Below are 20,229 nucleotides of genomic sequence, written 5' to 3' on the forward strand. Positions count from 1 at the left end.
CACAAATAGCCATGTTTTCTTTATATTTTTACTATGGTTTATTTGCACTAAAACATGTGAAAATGCAAAAAAACATTTTACAATTTCTCCGTATAGTGGACGTCCTTGGAATGTCCCCCAACCGACGTTATAAACCGGACCAAATGCGAACGTCCTCGGAACGTCTTCCAACCGACGTTATAAACCGGACCAAATGCGAACGTCCTCGGAACGTCTTCCAACCGACGTTATAAACCGGACCAAATGCGGACCTAAGAAGACGTTCGCAACGTCCGTGGGAAGATTAAATGAAGATTACCTATTAATTGACATTTAAGTGAAATTACTGAACTTAAGCATACAAGCTTGATAAAAATTATCATTCTAGAAGAAAATAAATGGCACTTATAGAGGCTTTTGCATCTGAACTCTTTGATCATGTATATGTAGCCTACTGTATTTTGTAGGCTACTGGATTGATTATGAAAATGAAATATGATATCAAACAAAACTGATATTTTTTGTTGCAGTTTATGCAACTCAGTTATAAGTAAATGTGATGTATAATTAGATTTTAAACGCCTGGAGAAGAAGGTTGCACTAGGTGGCGGTAATGCGCAATTTCAGTTTGATATCCGCTATTTAACAATACAAGAAGAAAGAAGAGATAACTTCTCAGTCAGACTGTGACTGTAGAGATCTGTTTTACTGAACGAACGACTGTTGTTATAAAAATGCTTCGGCCTTCAAATGCTCACATTGCTTACTAGCCGAAAGTCTCGAATTTGTTCAACGGTTTGTAAACACTGCAAGGCGATGTCTAATGTTCTTGAGGCTTAAATCATATAATCAGGAAAACTGTACAAGACGTGTCAGTTGCATTCGCATTAATATCCTCTATTGCAGTAAAACCGGGGGCTGATAATGCAGGAGTTTGATCAGACTGTGACGATCGGAGCGACTGTTCCGACGGGATTCGAGCTCACTGCGGCGGAGGAGGTTCAGGAAAAGCTCGATGCCACTGCTAGAGTCAGCAAAAACAGAGGAAGGATTTATTTTGATATAACAACAGATAAACTTGCTAAGGTCAGTTGTCCTCTCGTTTGTTTCACATAACCTGTCGTTTTGTTACAACAACGATTCTCTTATATCAGAAAGTGTTATTTGCATAATATGCTATTATTAACATAGTGGCACTGGCATGGCATTTTACTTACAGAAGAGAAGCCATCGGCACATGCTCTATATTTACCGGCACATCCGGTTTTCAGTAACATGTGCCACTAAAAGTTGTCACATGCCGCAAAGTGCTGTGTAGTGTAGTGAATGACACGGCTGTGTTTTTCAGCAAGCACGGACAGATATCTTTAAATTAAAACTATTCATTGTGTTTCAATGCATCCCCCCCCCCCCCCCCCATTAATTTTTCCTAAAGGGACTTATATATATATATTTAAAGATGTACAAGTCATGATTCCAACCAACCAGCTATGAAGGAAAAATCACAACATTACAAACTTGTATTTTAAGAAGAAAAGAAAAAAACAGACAAAGGAACAAGTTCACATATTTATCGAATGAATGAACTACAATTTTATTCAACATGGCAAGCAACGTAATAAAATTTAAATATGATGGAATACATTTATTTATTTAATTTATTTATTACATATTTATTATTACTATAGAAACATTGTAGTTTAAGTTATTGCAAATTAACAAAAAGTTCTTGACGCACAATGAGTGTGTCTTCTGCTTGGGCCGTGTGGAGGCCGCTCTGGATAGGCCTCACTGTTCTTTCTGCAAGGAAATGACTGTCAGGACCCTCCGTGCCAGGATTTCCACTGTCCTGAACAGTGCACCATCATTGATCCGTGGAAGGAGAGACCGAGGGAGCCATGTGCAATAGACCCATCAGATGATCGCACGCTGACGCAGCTCCAGCGTGCTCATCGTTCAGGATCGCCTGTCTTAATGAGAGCTCTGATCAAGCCCGCGACCTGGTCTCTATTGGCAGCACAGGTGAGGCGACCTCATTGATGAAGGGCATTGCACCGTATCTCCTCTCCTCTGTCGACGGGACTGACCGCTTGGGATGCACTAAACCGCCGCCGCCGACTAAGCTGTTGCGGGTCACCTTTGCCCGGCTGCAAGTGGAAAGAAGTTGATGTCAACACTCCCCTCGAAACCGCGCTGTGCTATAGCTCACATCACTGAAAAAGCCATAACATAGCTGTGCTTCATGTCTTCCAAGTGAAGATGCTGCGTTCGGCTGCAGACCTGGTGCTCCTGGTGCTCCATGCTCATAGCATGGGCAGTCTCATGGTCCTTCAGCGTCCCTTGTGACTCACACTGATGGACATGACGGACTCCAAGAAGGCACAGCTACTGGACGTGCCCATAAGCCCCCACGGCCTCTTGGGCGATGCTGTGGGTTCTTTTTTGGTTCCTTGTGGCCCAGAAGCAGTCAAAAGTATTGAGCCATTTCCTGCCTAAATGGGCTGCAGCCCCTCCACCATACTCTAGATCCTTCTCCGCTCAACACTCTATAAGCATTAGGATAGATCACCAGCTGCATCTTACTCGGGCTCGAGGAAGTACCCGGAACCAGCTGTGTAAATCCAGGCAATGCAGGGTAAGACCGCACCTGAAACCCATCCTCGTTGCTGATCGGAGTGATCTGAGGAGGAAACCGTTACCCCACGTGAGTTCACCTTGGTATATTGCACCCATCTGTTTCTTTGCTGGCTGCAGGTGACAGAAGGGAAAGTTTGAATGTTTTGCTGCCAATAAAGTTTGCAACAAAAACAAATGTGTCTCAACAGCAGGACAACTTTTCCTCTCACTTGCACATTATAAGCATGTCCCCACTCCCGAGCGGCATCCTGCGCGTAAGCCATGTGCGTTCCCTCACTCTCAGCTAGGGATGCACCGAATCCAGGATTCGGCTTCGGCCGAATATTGGACTTTTTAACGGGGTTCGGTTTCTGCCGAACCTTATAATTTTTTTTCCACCGAACTGAACCCAAGGCTTGCACTATACGTGCGCTGCGTCAACGTCACACCACCGATGATTACGGGAAGGTGTTTACGTTAGGCTTGTTCGACTTGAACCGGCGCTGCACAGACCGATCAGTGAATGACATCAAAGTACTGCGAGAGCGAATAGAGAGTGCAGATGGCTTCTTATGCTTTTGAATTGCTCTCGCGGTATTTGGATGTCATAAAGTTTATGACATAAACTGATCGGTCTGTGCAGTGCCGGTTCAAGTCGAACAAGCCTGTAGTGTAACGCGTTGTGTCAGGAAGAAAAATAGGGATAGCTCACAGCTAAAGTTATTGCAGAGGCCAGACAGACTTATGGAGGCGATTGGCATCTCACAACTCGCACTTTATTCCCCAATCGAACTTGTGTTAACTGTCTGTCACACGTTCTACCGTCCACAGCGTTACTTAACAAAATAAGATAAAAATGAGCATCAAACTGAAATAAATAACCCGCATACATGGGGTGTTCGAGGTGCATGGCACGTACAATACAGACTACAGACAGTTCAACAGGGAGCGCACAGCTCTTAAAGGGGCCATGCCTTATTTCCACTCGTTACAGTAGGTGGACCGTTCGAATGCAGTATGCTGTGAGAAAGTGAAAATGGAACTCGTGAGCAGAAAAAGTGTTGTTTGGCAGTACTTTCAGACAAAAGAAGGCAATTCAAGTCGAGCTACATGTTCAATTTGCAATGCCGATTTGTCTCGTGATGGCAAGGACCCTAAACAATACACAACTTTGCTGCCGTTAAAATGCATAATGTTGCTTATTCTTTTTTTCCTTTCTTTTTTTACAGTTAAAATAAAATGAAAAATCCACGTTGTTTACTTCATAAATGTGTTTACTGTGTTAATGAACTGAGGATGACAGTAGGATTCGGTATTCGGTTTTGGATTCGGCAGAATCTTAACCAGTGGATTCGGTATTCGGCCGAACCCCACAAATCTGGATTTGGTGCATCCCTACTTCCCTACTTAGCACAAGTGTTCCCCTGGCACAAACTGGTGATCTAACTTGTGCAGAGGCTGTCTATATCAACCCTCTAATAGGTGGTGGGGTGCCCTAAACGCATCACAGAGCGCTAAATCCCCTCTCTCCCTATGCAAGCGTATGGCAATCACTTCCGGAGGTGTCGGAGTAGGTAGTAAACACGTTCACTAAGCAGTTATATGCTTCAGGTTGCACGCAGACCGCCCCACTTCAGCAGCGTGATGGTGTCGGAAAGCCATAAACATCAGATTCTAGAGTATCTTGTATTTGCATCCTTTTTTTATTTTAAAAGCCTCAGATCCTTTTGTTGTAACTACATTGAAATCAGTGACCATTACAAATCTTAAAAAATTATTTTTTTGTATTTCATGAAAAAAGACATTGGTTTAAAACAACATGATAGTGAGGATCTGCAGTCTATTTACCTTCAAATTGTCATGTGATTTTTCATTTTCATTTATTTATTTCTAAAGGTACATCACCTGAAGTCTCTAGACAATCTGTTTGTGGTGCTAAAAGAATATGACAACTACCAATTCAAAGACACAAAGGTATGTGCAATATTTTACTAGTTGTAGTTATTGTCAGTTGTTTAGTACCTAATGAGTACCAAAGTTTATATAATACCTCGCATACCTGTGAAGGTGTTTTTTGTTTAGTTAAAGGGTTAATTCACCCAAAAATGATTTAAAAAAAATTTATTAATGGAATATACAAAAGGGTACAGCAATATTAATAAAAGTAAACATTCCTTTTTTACCCCTTTTTTACAACTACTAAAGGGTGGACACAAACATGAACAATCCATATTCCTCAGTAAACCTTGACCCACCCACGCCGAGGAGGAAAATGAAACAAAAGTGTAATTCCAAATTACACAATAAATAAATATAACAAAACAACAGCAATAATAATACACTAAAAAATAAAAATAAATAAATAAAGGGAAAAATATAATAATAATACTATAAATTATTTTATGTGCATGTGTATACGCGCACATATATATATATATATATATATATATATATATATATATATATATATATATATACATATATATACGCATACACACACGCAAACATGAAGGGATATATCCGTAGGTTAATTAAAAATACATATTACAAATCAACAAAGATAGATGGTGTATTCTTGACAAAATTAAGTAGAGGGTCCCAGTTTTTATAAAATTTGTCAGTGGAATCTCTTAGTGCAAACTTAATTTTTTCAATATATAGAAAAGACATCAAATCCTCTAACCATGAGAAAGTAGGAGGAGATTTAGAAGACTTCCAGTGCAATAAAATACGTCTGCGAGCTATCAATGAGGCAAAGGCAAGAATATTAGCATATTTTTTTGTATACTCATCCGAAACTGCTGGGACACCAAAGATGGCAGTCAGAGGACATGGTTCATTAGAAATATTAAGGATGTTAGAAAAAGTATCAAAAAAGGAGTACCAATAATCTTCCAGCTTTGGACACGTAAAAAACATGTGGGTATGATCGGCAGGAGCCAGAGAACATCTATTGCATGTGACATCCACACCTGGAAATAGCTTACTTAGTTTAACGTTTGTAAGATGAATTCTATGGAAAACCTTAAATTGAATCAGACTCAGTTTGGCACAGGATGACGAAGAATTAACCCTGCCAGCAGCCATTTCCCACCAATCCTGATCCAGTCTAAGTCCGAGTTCTGCCTCCCATTGATGTGTAAACCGAGCAGAAGGCAAAACATAAGGAAGAATTAAATTGTATATAGAGCCATGTTTCTGCATTAAACACTTCTCATATAAAGAAGGTTCAGACAATTTTGGGAAGGAAGGACAGTGAGAATGAACAAAATTGCGTACTTGAAAAAAACAAAATAAGTTAGACTGTGGTATATTGAATTTCATTGCAAGATCAGAAAAGGTTGTGAAAACTCCATCAATAAATAAATCAGAAAAATATGAGAGGCCTCTATTTTTCCATAAGACATAAGCAGAATCTAAGGTTGAGGGCACAAATAAATGATTATTGCAAATAGGTCCATAAAGAGAGGCAGCAGCAAGTTTAAAGTGTTGTCTAAATTGCCTCCAAATCCTAAGGGAAGAAGAAACAACTTGATTTGTAGTGTATTTTGAGGGGCGATTGAACAAAGGAGCACACACAAAGGCAGAGAGCGAGGATGAAGAGCAAGACTGTGCTTCTAATACACACCAATCTATATGGGGAGAATTATACCAAGTGTGAATTTTGCTGATATTTGCTGCCCAGTAATAGATCAAAAAATTAGGCAGAGCAAGACCCCCATCTTTTTTATGTCTCTGAAGATATGCCTTGCTTAGCCTGGGAGGTCTTCCCTGCCATATAAAAGTAGAAATGGCCCCATCCAACAGTTTAAAGAAGGACTTTGGTAAAAACACTGGAAGAGTCTGAAAGAGGAACAAAAACCTAGGTAAAACAGTAAAACTGAATTCTACCAAATAGAGTAAGAGGTAATTTATCCCAACGTTGCAAATCTAATTTGACTCGAGTGAGCAATTCGGAGAAGTTATATTGATATAGTAGATCAAAAGAGTGCAAAATATTTACCCCCAAGTAGCGAAACTTTGTGGAGGAAACATGAAAAGGCAGGGCCTCCACTGGGATTTGTTTAGCCATGTTATTTACTGGAAAACATTCACTTTTGTTCATATTAAGCTTATAACCAGAAAAAGAACTAAAAATGTTAAAAATATTCAAAAGATCTGAAACAGAGCCGACAGGGTTCCTAACAAAAAGCAAAAGGTCATCAGCGTAAAGCGAGACACGATGTTCTATCACTCCTCGAACAATACCTGAAAAAAGAGGGGAATTTTTCAAGGTTATGGAAAGAGGTTCTATTGCTAAAGCGAACAATAGAGGGGAAAGAGGACAACCTTGGCGAGTACCTCTTGAGAGCTGGAAATATTGGGAACACAAAAAATTTGTTCTCACACAAGCAACAGGAGCAGTGTACAAAAGGCGTATCCATGACGTAAAAATGGAGCCAAAGCCAAATCTATCTAATATAGTAAATAAATAATTCCACTCAACCCGGTCAAAGGCCTTTCCGCATCTAATGTGATGATTATCTCACTAGATGAAGAGGTGGATGGAGAGAAAATAATATTTAAGAGTCGGCGAATATTTGATGATAATTGTCGTCCCCTAATGAAACCGGTCTGATCTTCAGAGACTATTTTAGGAAGACAGGGATCCAGACGGCAAGCCAACACCTTAGCCAATAGTTTAACATCAGAATTTAACAAACTTATGGGTCTCCAATTGCCACATTCATCTGGATTCTTATCCCGCTTGAGTAAGAGTGAGATAGAGGCCTGAGTGAGAGTTAAGGGAAGAGAACCAATTGCTAAAGAATCATTGTACATATCTAACAACAAAGGTGCCAGATTTTTGGCAAACATTTTGTAAAAATCAATCGGAAAGCCGTCTGGACCTGCTGCCTTACCACTTTGCATAAGCTGAAGACCTTTCAAAATCGCATCTAACTCTAGAGGCTTGTCAAGATCCTCTGGTACCGCTACATCAATATGAGGAAAATTTAAACTGTCTAAGAAACTATCCATGCTGGAATCATCTTTAGGTGGTTCTGATTTATAAAGATTTGAATAATAAGAGAAAAAACATCCTTGATGTCCGATGGATTTTTAGTTAAGGAACCAGAAGAATCATATACCTGAGTAATTAGACGAGAGGCAGTTAATCCCTTAAGCTGGGATGCCAGTAGCCGAACAGCTTTATCTCCATGCTCATAATAAGTAGCTTTAGTTCTTCGCAGCATAAATTCTGCATTTTTTGTACTAAGCAAATCAAATTCCGATTTTAATTCCAATTTCTTAGTACGCAACTCAGGGGTAGGATTATTAAGAAGCTGCCTATCAGTCTCGATGATGTAATTAACCAGGTCTTGTAACTTTTGTTACCTTTGTTTGTACTTATAACCAGTGTATGAAATAGGGCTGGACCAGAATATTCGAATATTCGTTCGGTGGGTTGGTATTCGATTTGAAAATTTGACATTCGAATATTCGTTTTTTTTTTTTTTTTGCACACCTGGGATCCCCCGCGAAACGGTTCTCACTCGCGCTTGAATAAGGCCGGCGACACACTGGCTGCATGGCGTGAGCGTCTCAGCTGTGTGGCATGTACGTTTTTATTTCAGCTCCCATGTTAACAGGTTGGAGTTTGCACACTGCCTGTGTGAAACACGTGTCTCAGGCGCGGCTCGAGCCACGCGGAAAATGCGTGCATGCTAGAAATAGAACCGACGCCTAACTGCAACGGGAGTGTTCTCTGGCTAGAGCGCAGAACAGCGGAGTTTGTATGGACCGAAGTGCATGCCTGAGCTTGTGTTTTGGGTTAAGCTGCGTTGCTTTGACATTGTGGAAAATAGAATAATAGAAAAAAAATGTATTAGCCTTTTACCCGTTATTATCAATCTAAATTAATCTCGTTTTTAATTTAACTTAATTTCGTTTTTCTTTATTAAAATTTAGTTTTTTCTTTATTTAAGTTTCATTTTTCTTTATTTAAATTTCGTTTTTTCTTTATTTAAGTTTCATTTTTCTTTATTTAAATTTCGTTTTTTCTTTAAGTTTCATTTTTCTTTATTTAAATTTCGTTTTTCTTTATTAAAGTTTCGTTTTTCTTTATTTAAGTTTCGTTTTTCTTTATTTAAATTTATTTTTTTCTTTATTTAAATTTCGTTTTTCCTTATTTAAATTAATTTTTTTCTTTATTTAAATTTCGTTTTTCTTTATTTAAATCTACCCTTTACTGTGTCAGTAATTTGTTAGTCAGAAAAATATTAGACTACCTTAAAAGTATTGCTTAATTTAACAGACCTGTGTGTGTGCGTTTTATATTATAGTGGAGTGTCCGTTCTCGGAGCATATAAACCCTGCCTGCGTGAGGTGCGCTGCTTCCCGCTCGCGCTGTTCTGTAGCTGACTAAAAGTTTATTAATTCTGAATGTGTCGCGTCTCGCGTGTCCATCTATATTGCACCAAATGCAACACTGCACTCCCTTGTGAAGTCGGTTGGATGAACGGTTCTCGAAATAATCAAAATGCAAAAAGACAGACCAACACAGAGATTCCTGCCTTTATTAGTGAAAAGAATATGTTCAGCCCCCTCTCGCCGAAGCTTCGAATATTCGATGTTCATTACTACCGAAGCTTCGAAGCTCAAAAAATGGTATTCGGACCAGCCCTAGTATGAAATAATATAACCTCGGATTACCACTCTGTATGTTTCGCACAATAATGAAGGAGAAACAGAATCTGATTTATTAGTCTCAATAAACGAATCGATATTAGTACTTGTATACTTACAAAATTCTTTATCAGATAGTAATCCTGAATCAAACCTCCACTGATTTCCCCTACCTCTAATATTAGAGAAATTTAGGTTTAGAGAATGTGGTGCGTGATCGGAAATAACTATAGCTGAATATTCAGAGGAACGAACTAATGTCAAGAGAGCTTTATCTAGGAAAAAATAGTCAATACGTGAGTAAGATTGGTGAACACTAGAAACATTTTTTTTTCCTTTTTTGACGGGTTCAGAAAACGCCACGGGTCAACACAACCGGTCTGAGTCATGAATGCTGACACTGCTTTGGCCATCGCTGTTTGCTCTAAAGTTTTAGGATTCGACCGATCATACCTTGGGTCCATCACACAATTAAAATCACCTCCCAAAATAAGGTAATGTGAGCTTAAGCATGGATTAGACGAAAAAAGGGAATTGAAAAAAGTGGGGTTTTCCCAGTTTGGGGCATAAATGTTTACGAACAACAGTGACATATGAAAGAGAATGCCAACGCCTATAACATAACGGCCCTCAGGATCCGCAATAATTTGGGATGGAGAGAAATTAACTCGTTTATGCATGACGATAGCTGTACCTCTGGCTCTGCTGTTAAAATTAGAGTGAAACACCTGGCCTATCCAGGGTTTTCTTCTAACATGGTCTTTGACTCGCAGGTGTGTTTCCTGAAGAAAAATTATATCAGAATTCAGATTCTTAAGATGAGAAAACACTAGAGAACGTTTAATTGGCCCTCCCAAACCTCGGACATTCCAACTAACTAGGTTAACAGAAATACCCCTACTACTCAGCCCCGTATTTAGGCCTGGTCCAGCCATTTCACTGATGCATGGAAAACAAAATCAGTAAAAAGGACTGGAGGGAAGAAGAGAAAAAAAAAGGAAAATAAATAGCTAAAATTTTTTTAAAAAAAAAACACAGTTAAGTTATCCTTTTCCTCCATACGAATATAAACAACCCAAAAACAGACATAACAACAAAAACACATTAACGTACATCCTAAACTCTCCATAGAAACCCACACGAGTTGCAGGAACAAACTGTAGCACAACCGGAAAACCATGCAGTGATGACCACTCCGATAATGAATAATATACTACTAATAGTGATGGTGATAATACTATTATTAACAAAAATAATAAAAAATACATCAAACTAACATAAATGACTTGTCAGAGAGACCAAACCAGTAAAAAAAAGGAAAAAAGAAAAAAATACACAAAAACAAAACTCAGTCCTTGCAAATAAGGGAGAGCATGAACTAATGTGAGCCATGTAATTCACGCAAATGAAGACATATCTACTCAGTTTATGAAATAATCTGTTCACTGATGATTAATAAAAGGGCAGCATTGTTGAACATTATCCATCTTGAATGTGATCCTGAAAGTAACGTTCGGCCGCCTCCGGAGTGTCAAAGACATGCTCACCGTTATGTGTGATGCCCAGGCGGGCTGGGTAGATCATGCCGAAGCGTATTCCCTTTTTGTACAAACTTGACTTGACTTTGTTGAAGGTTGCGCGCTTCCTGGCGACACCCACGCTGAAGTCCTCGTAGATCTTTATGGTGTGACCTTGGTATGAGATCTCTTTGTGTCCCTTGGCCCAGCGTAGTGCAGCATCTTTGTCCAGAAACCTGTGAAATTTAACTATGAACGGCCGCGGTCTATCGCCTTGACCGGGTTTGGGCGCCAGACTCCGATGAGCGCGATCAATTTCAGGAGGGGCTGACAGGACGTCTTTCATAGTTCCAAAAAAAAAGTCAGTCATGAATTCTCTTGGATTTCTGCCCTCAATCCCCTCAGGAAAGCCCACCACCCGTAGATTCTGTCGCTTCAATCGGGACACCAAATCCTCCACAGCAGAACCAAGCATTGCATTCAAATCGGCCGACGCCGCTAGACTGGCCTTGAGCGAAGTGACTTCGCTCTCCAACTCAGTGATCCTATCGCTGTGGTCAGTGAGAGCCGTCTCCATCTCGGAAATAGTGGCGGTGTGAGAGGCCAAAGTGCTGTGAATGCTTTCCAACGATATTTGCAATGGAGATAAAGAAGAGTTCAGAGCTCAAAGCTGTGAATTCCTCCGTCAAACTTCGCCTCGACTTCTCAAGCTCAGACACGAGCACCGCTGCTGTTAGTGGAGCAGGCGGCGCCGCCGCCATTTCGGATTCCTCGTCTTTGCCAGAGGTTACTTGGTTTTTAGCACTGCCAGTGCCAGGTTGAGTATTTTTGCCCATATCTGTATTAGCTCCGCTCCCTGAACACCAAAGACACTTTATCAAGCGCAAATGATAAGAAAAAAGACAGCTGTATTAGACACTACTTAAGTAAAAACTCGGAGCACAGACACCGCGCGACCTCTCACTACATCGTGAAACCGGAAGTCCCAAAAATGAAAATTCTGTCAGTAATTACTCACCCTCATGTTGTCCCAACCCCGTAAGACATTCGTTCATCTTGGAACACGAATTAAGATATTTTTTATGAAATCTGAGAGCTGGATCACTCCTCCATAGGCTTCTTCAGGGATTGAAACTTGCCAGCCCCGAAAAGTCATTAAAGACATCGTTAAAACAGTGCAAGTGTATCAAACGACGAGAATACTTTTTGTGCGCAAAAAAAACAAAAATAACGACTTTATTTCAACTAATGATTTCCTTCTCTGTGGGCTCGAGTCAGTTCACTAGTATAATAGCGTAAGCTTCTGTTGTTGTACGTCACACGCATCACCCACATGACCAGCGTCAGCCAATTGTGAGCCTACTTGTGACGTAGCTCTACGCTATCAGACTATGTTAACTGACTAGAGGCCAACAGAGAAGGAAATGAATAGTTGAAATAAAGACGTAATTTTTGTTTGCCCACCAAAAGTATTCTCGTCCTTTGATAAACTTAAGATTGAGCCACTGTAATCACTTGGACTGTTTTAACGATGTCTTTAATGACTTTTCGGGGCTGGCAAGTTTCAATCCCTGAAGAAGCCTATGGACTAGTATGGAGGAGTGATCCAGCTCTCAGATTTCATCAAAAATATCTTAATTCGTGTTCCGAAGATGAACGAAGGTCTTACGGGGTTGGAACAACATGAGGGTGAGTAAATACTGACAGAATTTTAATTTTTGGGTGAACTATCCCTTTAAGGATAGTTAACGGGATAAAAAAGATTTGTCAACATTATATTGATGTAAGACAATACTTATTTTATTTTATTTGATTAAAATATGAGATCTCAAAAAGGGTAGGCATTATAAGCAAGAGCTTCAACCTACACCTGTTTCAGACTGCAGTAAATATACTGTTGTTTTGTCAGCTCAACTGTGTTGAAACTAAGTTGTCTGTCTGAAATAAACCAAATACCAAGGATGGTTTCATTAATAAAACAATGCTTTAAAACAATGGTGTTAAACTCATGTTAAGTCATGTTATTTATGAAAACTTAGTGTACCAATAGGGAGAATGTGATTAATTCCTCTGTTACCAATAAAAACTAGAATGAATGTTATGATGATTGATGTAAAACACATGGAATTTACTAATTTCATTTGCCAGAGGTTTCTTGGTAACCCATAACACAATATAACACAAAGTTTGGGGGAAAAGAAACTGTACATATACTGTAATTGCAATAACATGCTTCTTAGTAAAACGCCCCCAGCATCGATTTAAAATTAATTTATCAGATCTACTGTGATAAATTCATTCAGTGGAGACTTGGAAAAATGAGAGGGAGCGCGGTGTGTCAGTGTTAACCGGGCTATGGTAAACTAATGACGCAGTTATAAGGGGTGTATAATTTAAATTACTTAGTCAACACTAACAGTAGCTGCTGTTCGGTTTTCATACTGCTGCTTTCCTTCTAGTCACTTCTGAACTTGATGAACTTGACACTTCTGAAATTCTCTCCAGGTGACGGGTTGCCAGATATCACAAAAATATCAAAACAAGCCCCTTAAAAACGTAGTATAATAAGCAGACATGGCAAAAATGTACCGGGGAACACATGTAAACATAACTAGTATTATTAATATCCTACAAAAAAAGGAAGGAAGTAACTAATTTATTATGAATATATTTTATATTGAACTATTCTATTCATATATTATAAACTAATTGATGAAGTAAAGCAATTACATGAAATTGAAAAATGATTCAGCAACACTTTATTTAACGTTGACTTGCACCTATGAGTTGTATTTAATATCAATCAGTTGGGGGCAGTTCATCTAAAAGTTGATGAGTGTTTTGTTTACTATATTTAGCTCATCAAAATTTTTTACCAAAGAAATAAGTTACCAAATAAAGGAAAAATCAAACAAGGTGAAATGCTTTTCATTTCTAAAGTATTTGGGTTTATTTATTAGACAAAGCCCTTTTTGTCGATTTTTCGAGAATAACTACATACATAAATAACTATATTGTGAAATATATTGCTACCGTGAAATAAAATTAGTCATACCGTGAAACAGAAATTTGGTCATACCGCACACCCCTATTACTCAGTATACATGTAGAATTACATTGTAACAAGGACACTTGTAATTGTAATAACTTGTAATAACCTATAATTTTTGAACAGGAAGGCATTTATTATTTATTGTTGGTTTTACAGGAGGAAGTGGAATTGGATTGGCTAGAGCTGGCCGCCAAGCTGCCTTGGACCAATGCTTTAGAAGTGTGGAAGTTGAACAATTCTATAAGAAAGAGGAAAGGACGTCAGAAAAGAGCTAACCCTACTAAATCAGATCAGTGTGGCAATGTTAGCACCTTATGTACTGATACTGTCCTGTCAGATCCTGAAGAGCTCTGGGTAGATCTTGAGGCTCTAGAGGTGAAGGAGAACCAAAGAGATGTTTCTCCTCAGCCAGAAAATGACTCTGAGGAAGACAAACTCTCTGAAATCCAGGATCAGGAGTCAGGGGTAATGCCTCTTAAGTTTCGAGTGACATGCAACAGAGCAGGAGACAAACACTGCTTCACCTCAAATGATGCGGCACGAGACTTTGGAGGAGCTGTGCAGGAGTTCTTTCAGTGGAAAGCAGATATGACTAAATTTGATGTTGAGGTAAGGTTCAGAAATTCTAACACAAAATGTAGACCTCTTTATTTATTTTTACTATATCATCGATTCTAAACCTCATATGTGTGTACCTTATATTTCTCAAAAGTCCTTTTTTGTGAAAGAAAAGAAAGTACTTCTGAGTGCACATTTTAGTTTAATTTAATTAGTGTAAAGTTGTTCTTCTGTAGAAAAGAAGAATGGGAGCCAATGTGGTGTTGTGTAAAGTAGTAAAAAACAACCAAAATATTCAATAAAACAAAGAGAGCAATTGTAAAAAAAAAACATTGTTTCTCTCTATTTACAGGTGCTGTTGAATATCCACAATAATGAAGTTGTTATTGGCATTGCTCTCACAGTGGAAAGTCTACATAGGAGAAACATCACTCACTTTGGCCCCACCACTCTACGGTCTACACTGGCTTATGGCATGCTTAGGTAAGCAGCATTCTTGTAAACCGTCGCTTCCAATCATTACGGTAGGATGGTCACGATAGGGTGTGTTCACACTTGGCATGTTTGGTTTGATTTAAACGAACTCAGGTGCGATTGTATGGAATGCCAAACTGACTTAATTAAAAATAAATAAATACATAAATATACGAATAAATGTAAAAAAACAAAAATACATAAATAAATATACAAAGAAATGTAAAAAAGTACTAATAAATGAGTATTTATACTTTTATTTCCTTATTTATGTATAATTGTATTTTTTCACACATTTATTTATTTATTTATTTATTATATTTCCCCCTATAAATTGATTTTATATCTACCCAAACCTTATTAAATAGGTAGGCTATACATCATCATATATGTCAAGTTCTTCATATTAATCGATAAACTACTCAGTTATAATTATAATAAGGCACTATGCTGTTATCAGAAAAATAAAATTAACAAAAGTTATAAGTCATTAAAAGTCAATCTTAATACAGAGGAGAATGCTTTTACACTGCAATTACAATTGTTATGAGATCAAAAAGTCGTTATGAGATTAATGATATGACTCACTCACACTCTCTCACACACACACACTCTCTCACACACACACACACACACACACACACACACACACACACACACACACACACACACACACACACACACACACACACACAGGTCTGTTAACTTAATCAATATTTTTAATAAAGTAGTCTAATATTTTTCTCACTAACAAATTACCGACAGTGACTTACCGCCACCTACTGGCTGCTTTAGTTTTATATTTAAACATACAATTTAATTGATTCCATCATTTTATATTTCTATATTCATTTATTTTTAACTATTATTAAATAGTTAATATTTTAACTATTATTATTAAAACAACTATTTATTTTTAACTTCATAACTTTTACTTTCTACCTATTTAATAAGGTTTGGGTAGATATAAAATCAATTTATAGGGGGAAATATCACCACGACCATGGGCACGACAGGTGTGTTTGAATGGGCATGATGATGCTTCTGTCATCTACTGCATGGGGTGAGATGCGTGGCTTACTATAGCTGCGTTTACATGAGCCCTTTTGTTTGATTTAAGAATAATTCCAAATTGATGACTTGTGATTAATCACATTCATTATTCATCTATGAAATATGGGTTGTGTTTTAAGCATTTGAATTGTCACCTGTTATGCATAAGAAATTATGAAACGCGAATGTAAACCGTGTATTGAGTTGCGTTTCAAACTCATTGATCAATATGCTTGCGTAGGAATCAGTGAAATGTGCGCTGGTTTCTCTCCGCGTTCTGCGCCGGTGTGCAGTCTCATCAACAATAAACGCAAGCTCTTATCAGCCCTATCCACCGCGTTTACATTGTTGTTAATAGTGGATACTTTCATGCGCTTCCATGTCCAAGTGTCTGCTATTAGACCCATTGAAGTGCAGTTTCTGTTCATGTGTGCTATGTGTGTTAACCCTATATAGCCTACCCTACATACAGTTAGGGTGATATACATGACTTAAAATGTGATATTGTCCGCACACCTCTTGCGTTTCGTTTGGTCACACACCACAAGGTGTCACTGTGGCCTCAAAGCTTCAGCACTGCCACTCTGAGCTCGATTTCTGATATCTGAGGTAAAACACGCCCCCTCATTAGCATACGGACAAAGAAATGAATAAATAAATGTAGAAATAAATAAATGTGAAAATAAATAAATGTAGACATCAAAACATATATACATAAATGAATGTGGAAATAAATAAAAGTGGAAATAAATAAATGAATACATTTATAAATAAAAAAATAAATAAATGTGTGAAAAAATACGATTATACATAAATAAGGAAATAAAAGTATAAATACTCATTTATTTGTACTTTTTTACATTTCTTTGTATATTTATTTATGTATTTTTGCTTTTTTACATTTATTCGTATATTTATTTATGTATTTATTTATTTTTAATTAAGTCAGCTTTGGCATTCCATACGATTGCTCTGTTAGTGTGGTTCATTTGAATAAGTGTGAATGCTGAATCTGAACCCTGATGCGCTCCAAACAAGTGGACCAAGAATGCTGAAAAGTTGGGTCTCGATACGCTTCCAAATGAACTCTAGTGCGTTTTGACTGAACTATGAATTCAATATAAAAAAAAAAGCAAAAACAGGTATATGATGCCACAATATGCAACCCTAAAAAGGACCGAATCCTCAAGCATACCTTTTTTATCACATCATAGGAGCTACATTGCCCATTACAGTTCGGTACAGGTGTCCGAACCACCGTCTTCTTGCAGCAGATCTTTGTTTGTATGCATCGGAGGAATTCCTCTCACTGTTTTAACTCTTTTACACATATTTAAAGCTCTTTGCAAGTTCTCAGCTGGTAAAAAATACCATCATATGTACGCATATACAACGAGCGCATTTAGTTATGGATTTTCCGTCGCAAAATATATGCCATAAAAGCTGCATACTGAGTGCTCAGGATGGGCTGCCACTTTTGCGTAGTTTGTGCTTTCTGTTTAATAATTATTTGAAACGTGGCAAACTGTGCACGCAACAATGTCCACTATGGTTTCGGAAACCACTACAAATGGCTGTCCTCTCAAATAGTGCCCTATTTAAGGGTATAGTGGGCGATTTCGGACAGCCTAAGTCAACCAAGGAAGACAGGAAATAAACACAGGAACTGGGAACACATAAAACTAAACCAAAACAGAACATAAACCTGACATAAGCGAACCAGGACTAAATTTGTAATTTTCTTTTTTTTGTCCGAACCAAGATAATTAAACTACTTAGTGTGAAGACCGATTTAATAGTCTAAAGAACTTTTTTCTGCTATAATGAAAGATCCATTTGTGCAATGGAAAGGTTCCATGGATGTTAAAGTCTGCATGAAATGGAAGTTGTGATACTCTTTACTTCCCTGTTGTGACATATATGTGAAACAGCTTCTCAAACAAGAAAAAATGTAGGGAAGTTTTTATTTTATCCATGTGGAGTTGATTGGACCATTTAAATATGTTTGATTTTGTTGTTTGTGCAATGTGTATTTGAGTTTATTATAGGTTGAAAGAAATGCACTAAAGAAAAACTAACAAACAATAATGATCGTCATTGATTGTCATACTTTTTTTTTTTTTTTTTGCTTTTCAGACTTAGTAAGCCACAGGTGTCAGATGTGATTGTAGATCCCATGTGTGGAACTGGAGCTATACCTTTAGAGGTTTGTTGAATTATGACTAAACTGCTAAATTAATTCGCAGTCTGTCTTCAGTTATTATATTTATGTGAATTGTTTTTAAAAACAAATGCTCTTTGTTTTATCAGGGAGCCATGGAATGGCAGAATTCATTCTTTTTAGCTGGAGACAACAATGGCATTGCAGTCAGCCGATCGGTCAATAATATCAAGCACATTCTTAAGAGAACACATGATGGAGGAAGGTGAGGCTTTTGATTTTGTCCTGCCAAGCTTTTTTGGAACAGTGTTATTTTAGTATTATTTGTATACTATTAAAGTATTTATTCAAATTTTGAAAATAATATGAGATCATTCAAATATATAAACATCATAAACAAATTTTTTTTGTGTGACAATAAATGACTACAAAAACGACTTCCGGTTCAAATGTTGACCTCATGTTGTATTTGTAGCTCTTCAGGCTTGCCCTTAGACATAGTTCAGTGGGACTTGTGCAATCTACCCATGAGAAGCAGTTCAGTGGATATCATCATTACCGACATGCCTTTTGGAAAGAGGTACTGATGGACATCTGGAGTTATAGTAGCTATAAGTTTGGAACTATTCCAATTTATTATTGCAATGAATAATCCTATTACAGTATAATTATATTATTAAGCATTTGTGTATTTAAACTGTTTGTGTTGTGTATGTTTTGAAGAATGGGGTCCAAGAAGAAGAACTGGGAATTATACCCTTTATGTCTTCGAGAAATGGCTCGAGTTTGTAAACCGGGAACAGGAAAAGCTGTGCTGCTGACTCAAGATAAAAAGTGTTTCTCAAAGGTGTGGCTGCTACGAGTTCTTCCAAATAATCATTTATGGTTCTTAATGTAGTTCATAAAAGCATTTTGGAATTTAGGAATGAAAATTTTATGTGAAATGGAACATTCAGCAATAAAATGGAATCCAGATTTTGTTGTTGTTATTGTTGTTTAAATACATTATGAGTCTAACCGTTCCTTTTCATATTTAATGCAGAATGTTTAAACTAGATTTTTTATGACTGCGTTATCAAAGCAAAGTCCACTTCTCTCCATAATGGCCTACTTTATCTGTCTTTCTCAGGCAATGTTGCAGATGGGGGGACTGTGGCGGAAATCGCACACTGTTTGGGTGAATGTGGGAGGATTGCATGCTGGCGTTTTTGTGCTCAAAAGGACGGCATTAGGTTTTGGCACCACTTCAGAAGATGTCACAGAGAATCATACAGCAACAGAACCAAAAAAAGAGAATATGGAGGACGCAAGTCTGTGAGAGGCCTGATAGACAATTTCACAAATCCATTTGCGTTCCGTGTGTGTGTGTGTGTGTGTGTGTGTGTGTGTGTGTGTGTGTGTGTGTGTGTGTGTGTGTGTGTGTGTGTGTGTGTGTGTGTGTGTGTGTGTGTGTGTGTGTGTGTGTGTGTGTGTGTGTGTGTGTGTGTGTGTGTGTGTGTGTGTGTGTGTGTGTGTGTGTGTGTGTGTGTTAAGTTAACATGATCCCAGTTTGCTTTTTTTTTTTTCTTAATTAGTTGAGCTGGGACATAATCTTTGGCTGTTCTGATTCCAAGTTAATCTTTGGCTGCTCTGATTCCAAGTTAATCTTTGGCTGCTCTGATTCCAAGTTAATAAAATGTTTGTTCATTTTGAGGTGTGATTTATTTCTTTGTAGAGATGTGCACAGGGTGTAAATTAGGGGGGGATCCGGTTTTACAGTAATGGCTCATGTACACAGACATCCATTATATCATTTGCATGCAAACTCTTCAGTGAATAGAAGTCTTATCACTGATTAAAAAAAATCTTACTACATTTACACATGATATTTGATATACATGACATTTACACATGATATACATGAGTCTAAGTCCAAGCAACAGAAACATAAAGACGCTTTATACAGAATAACTTAAAAGCTTTTTTTAAGAGCAAAACAAATTACTCTAAAAAAACACATCAAATGACAAAAGATAATCACTTGGAAAAACTAAAAGAGTTTATACCAATTCACTCTCTCTTAATTGTTTAAGTGGAATGCACCTTTATTAATCTAGCATGGTTGGCTGGGGGAAAGATGAATTAAAATGTAACATTAAATTACTCTTAGAGCT

The 20,229-nt window shown here is 37.8% G+C and overlaps 1 protein-coding gene across 9 annotated transcripts; it reads left to right on the forward strand.

Annotated features, from left to right (window-relative positions):
* Positions 1-612: 612 nt before the first annotated feature.
* Positions 613-19,768, forward strand: thumpd3 (THUMP domain containing 3). 9 transcript variants are annotated; one of them, XM_077199069.1, is made up of 11 exons: positions 627-774; positions 886-1,065; positions 4,492-4,569; positions 13,987-14,439; positions 14,741-14,871; positions 18,052-18,121; positions 18,226-18,341; positions 18,552-18,656; positions 18,800-18,923; positions 19,206-19,529; positions 19,610-19,768. In XM_077199069.1, exons 2-10 carry the CDS (start codon positions 904-906, stop codon positions 19,392-19,394), a joined length of 1,428 nt encoding a protein of 475 aa, XP_077055184.1. In that variant the 5' UTR covers positions 627-774; positions 886-903; the 3' UTR covers positions 19,395-19,529; positions 19,610-19,768. The 9 variants fall into 9 exon arrangements, with proteins under 9 accessions (XP_077055181.1, XP_077055180.1, XP_077055182.1 ...); XM_077199068.1 differs by having other exon boundaries at positions 630-774; positions 19,206-19,533; XM_077199070.1 differs by having other exon boundaries at positions 630-774; positions 19,206-19,525.
* Positions 19,769-20,229: the final 461 nt, after the last annotated feature.

This window comes from Siphateles boraxobius, unplaced genomic scaffold (genome assembly GCF_051911475.1).
Source record: "Siphateles boraxobius isolate OS27281-9 unplaced genomic scaffold, OSU_SipBor_1 41, whole genome shotgun sequence".
NCBI classification, from domain to species: domain Eukaryota; kingdom Metazoa; phylum Chordata; class Actinopteri; order Cypriniformes; family Leuciscidae; genus Siphateles; species Siphateles boraxobius.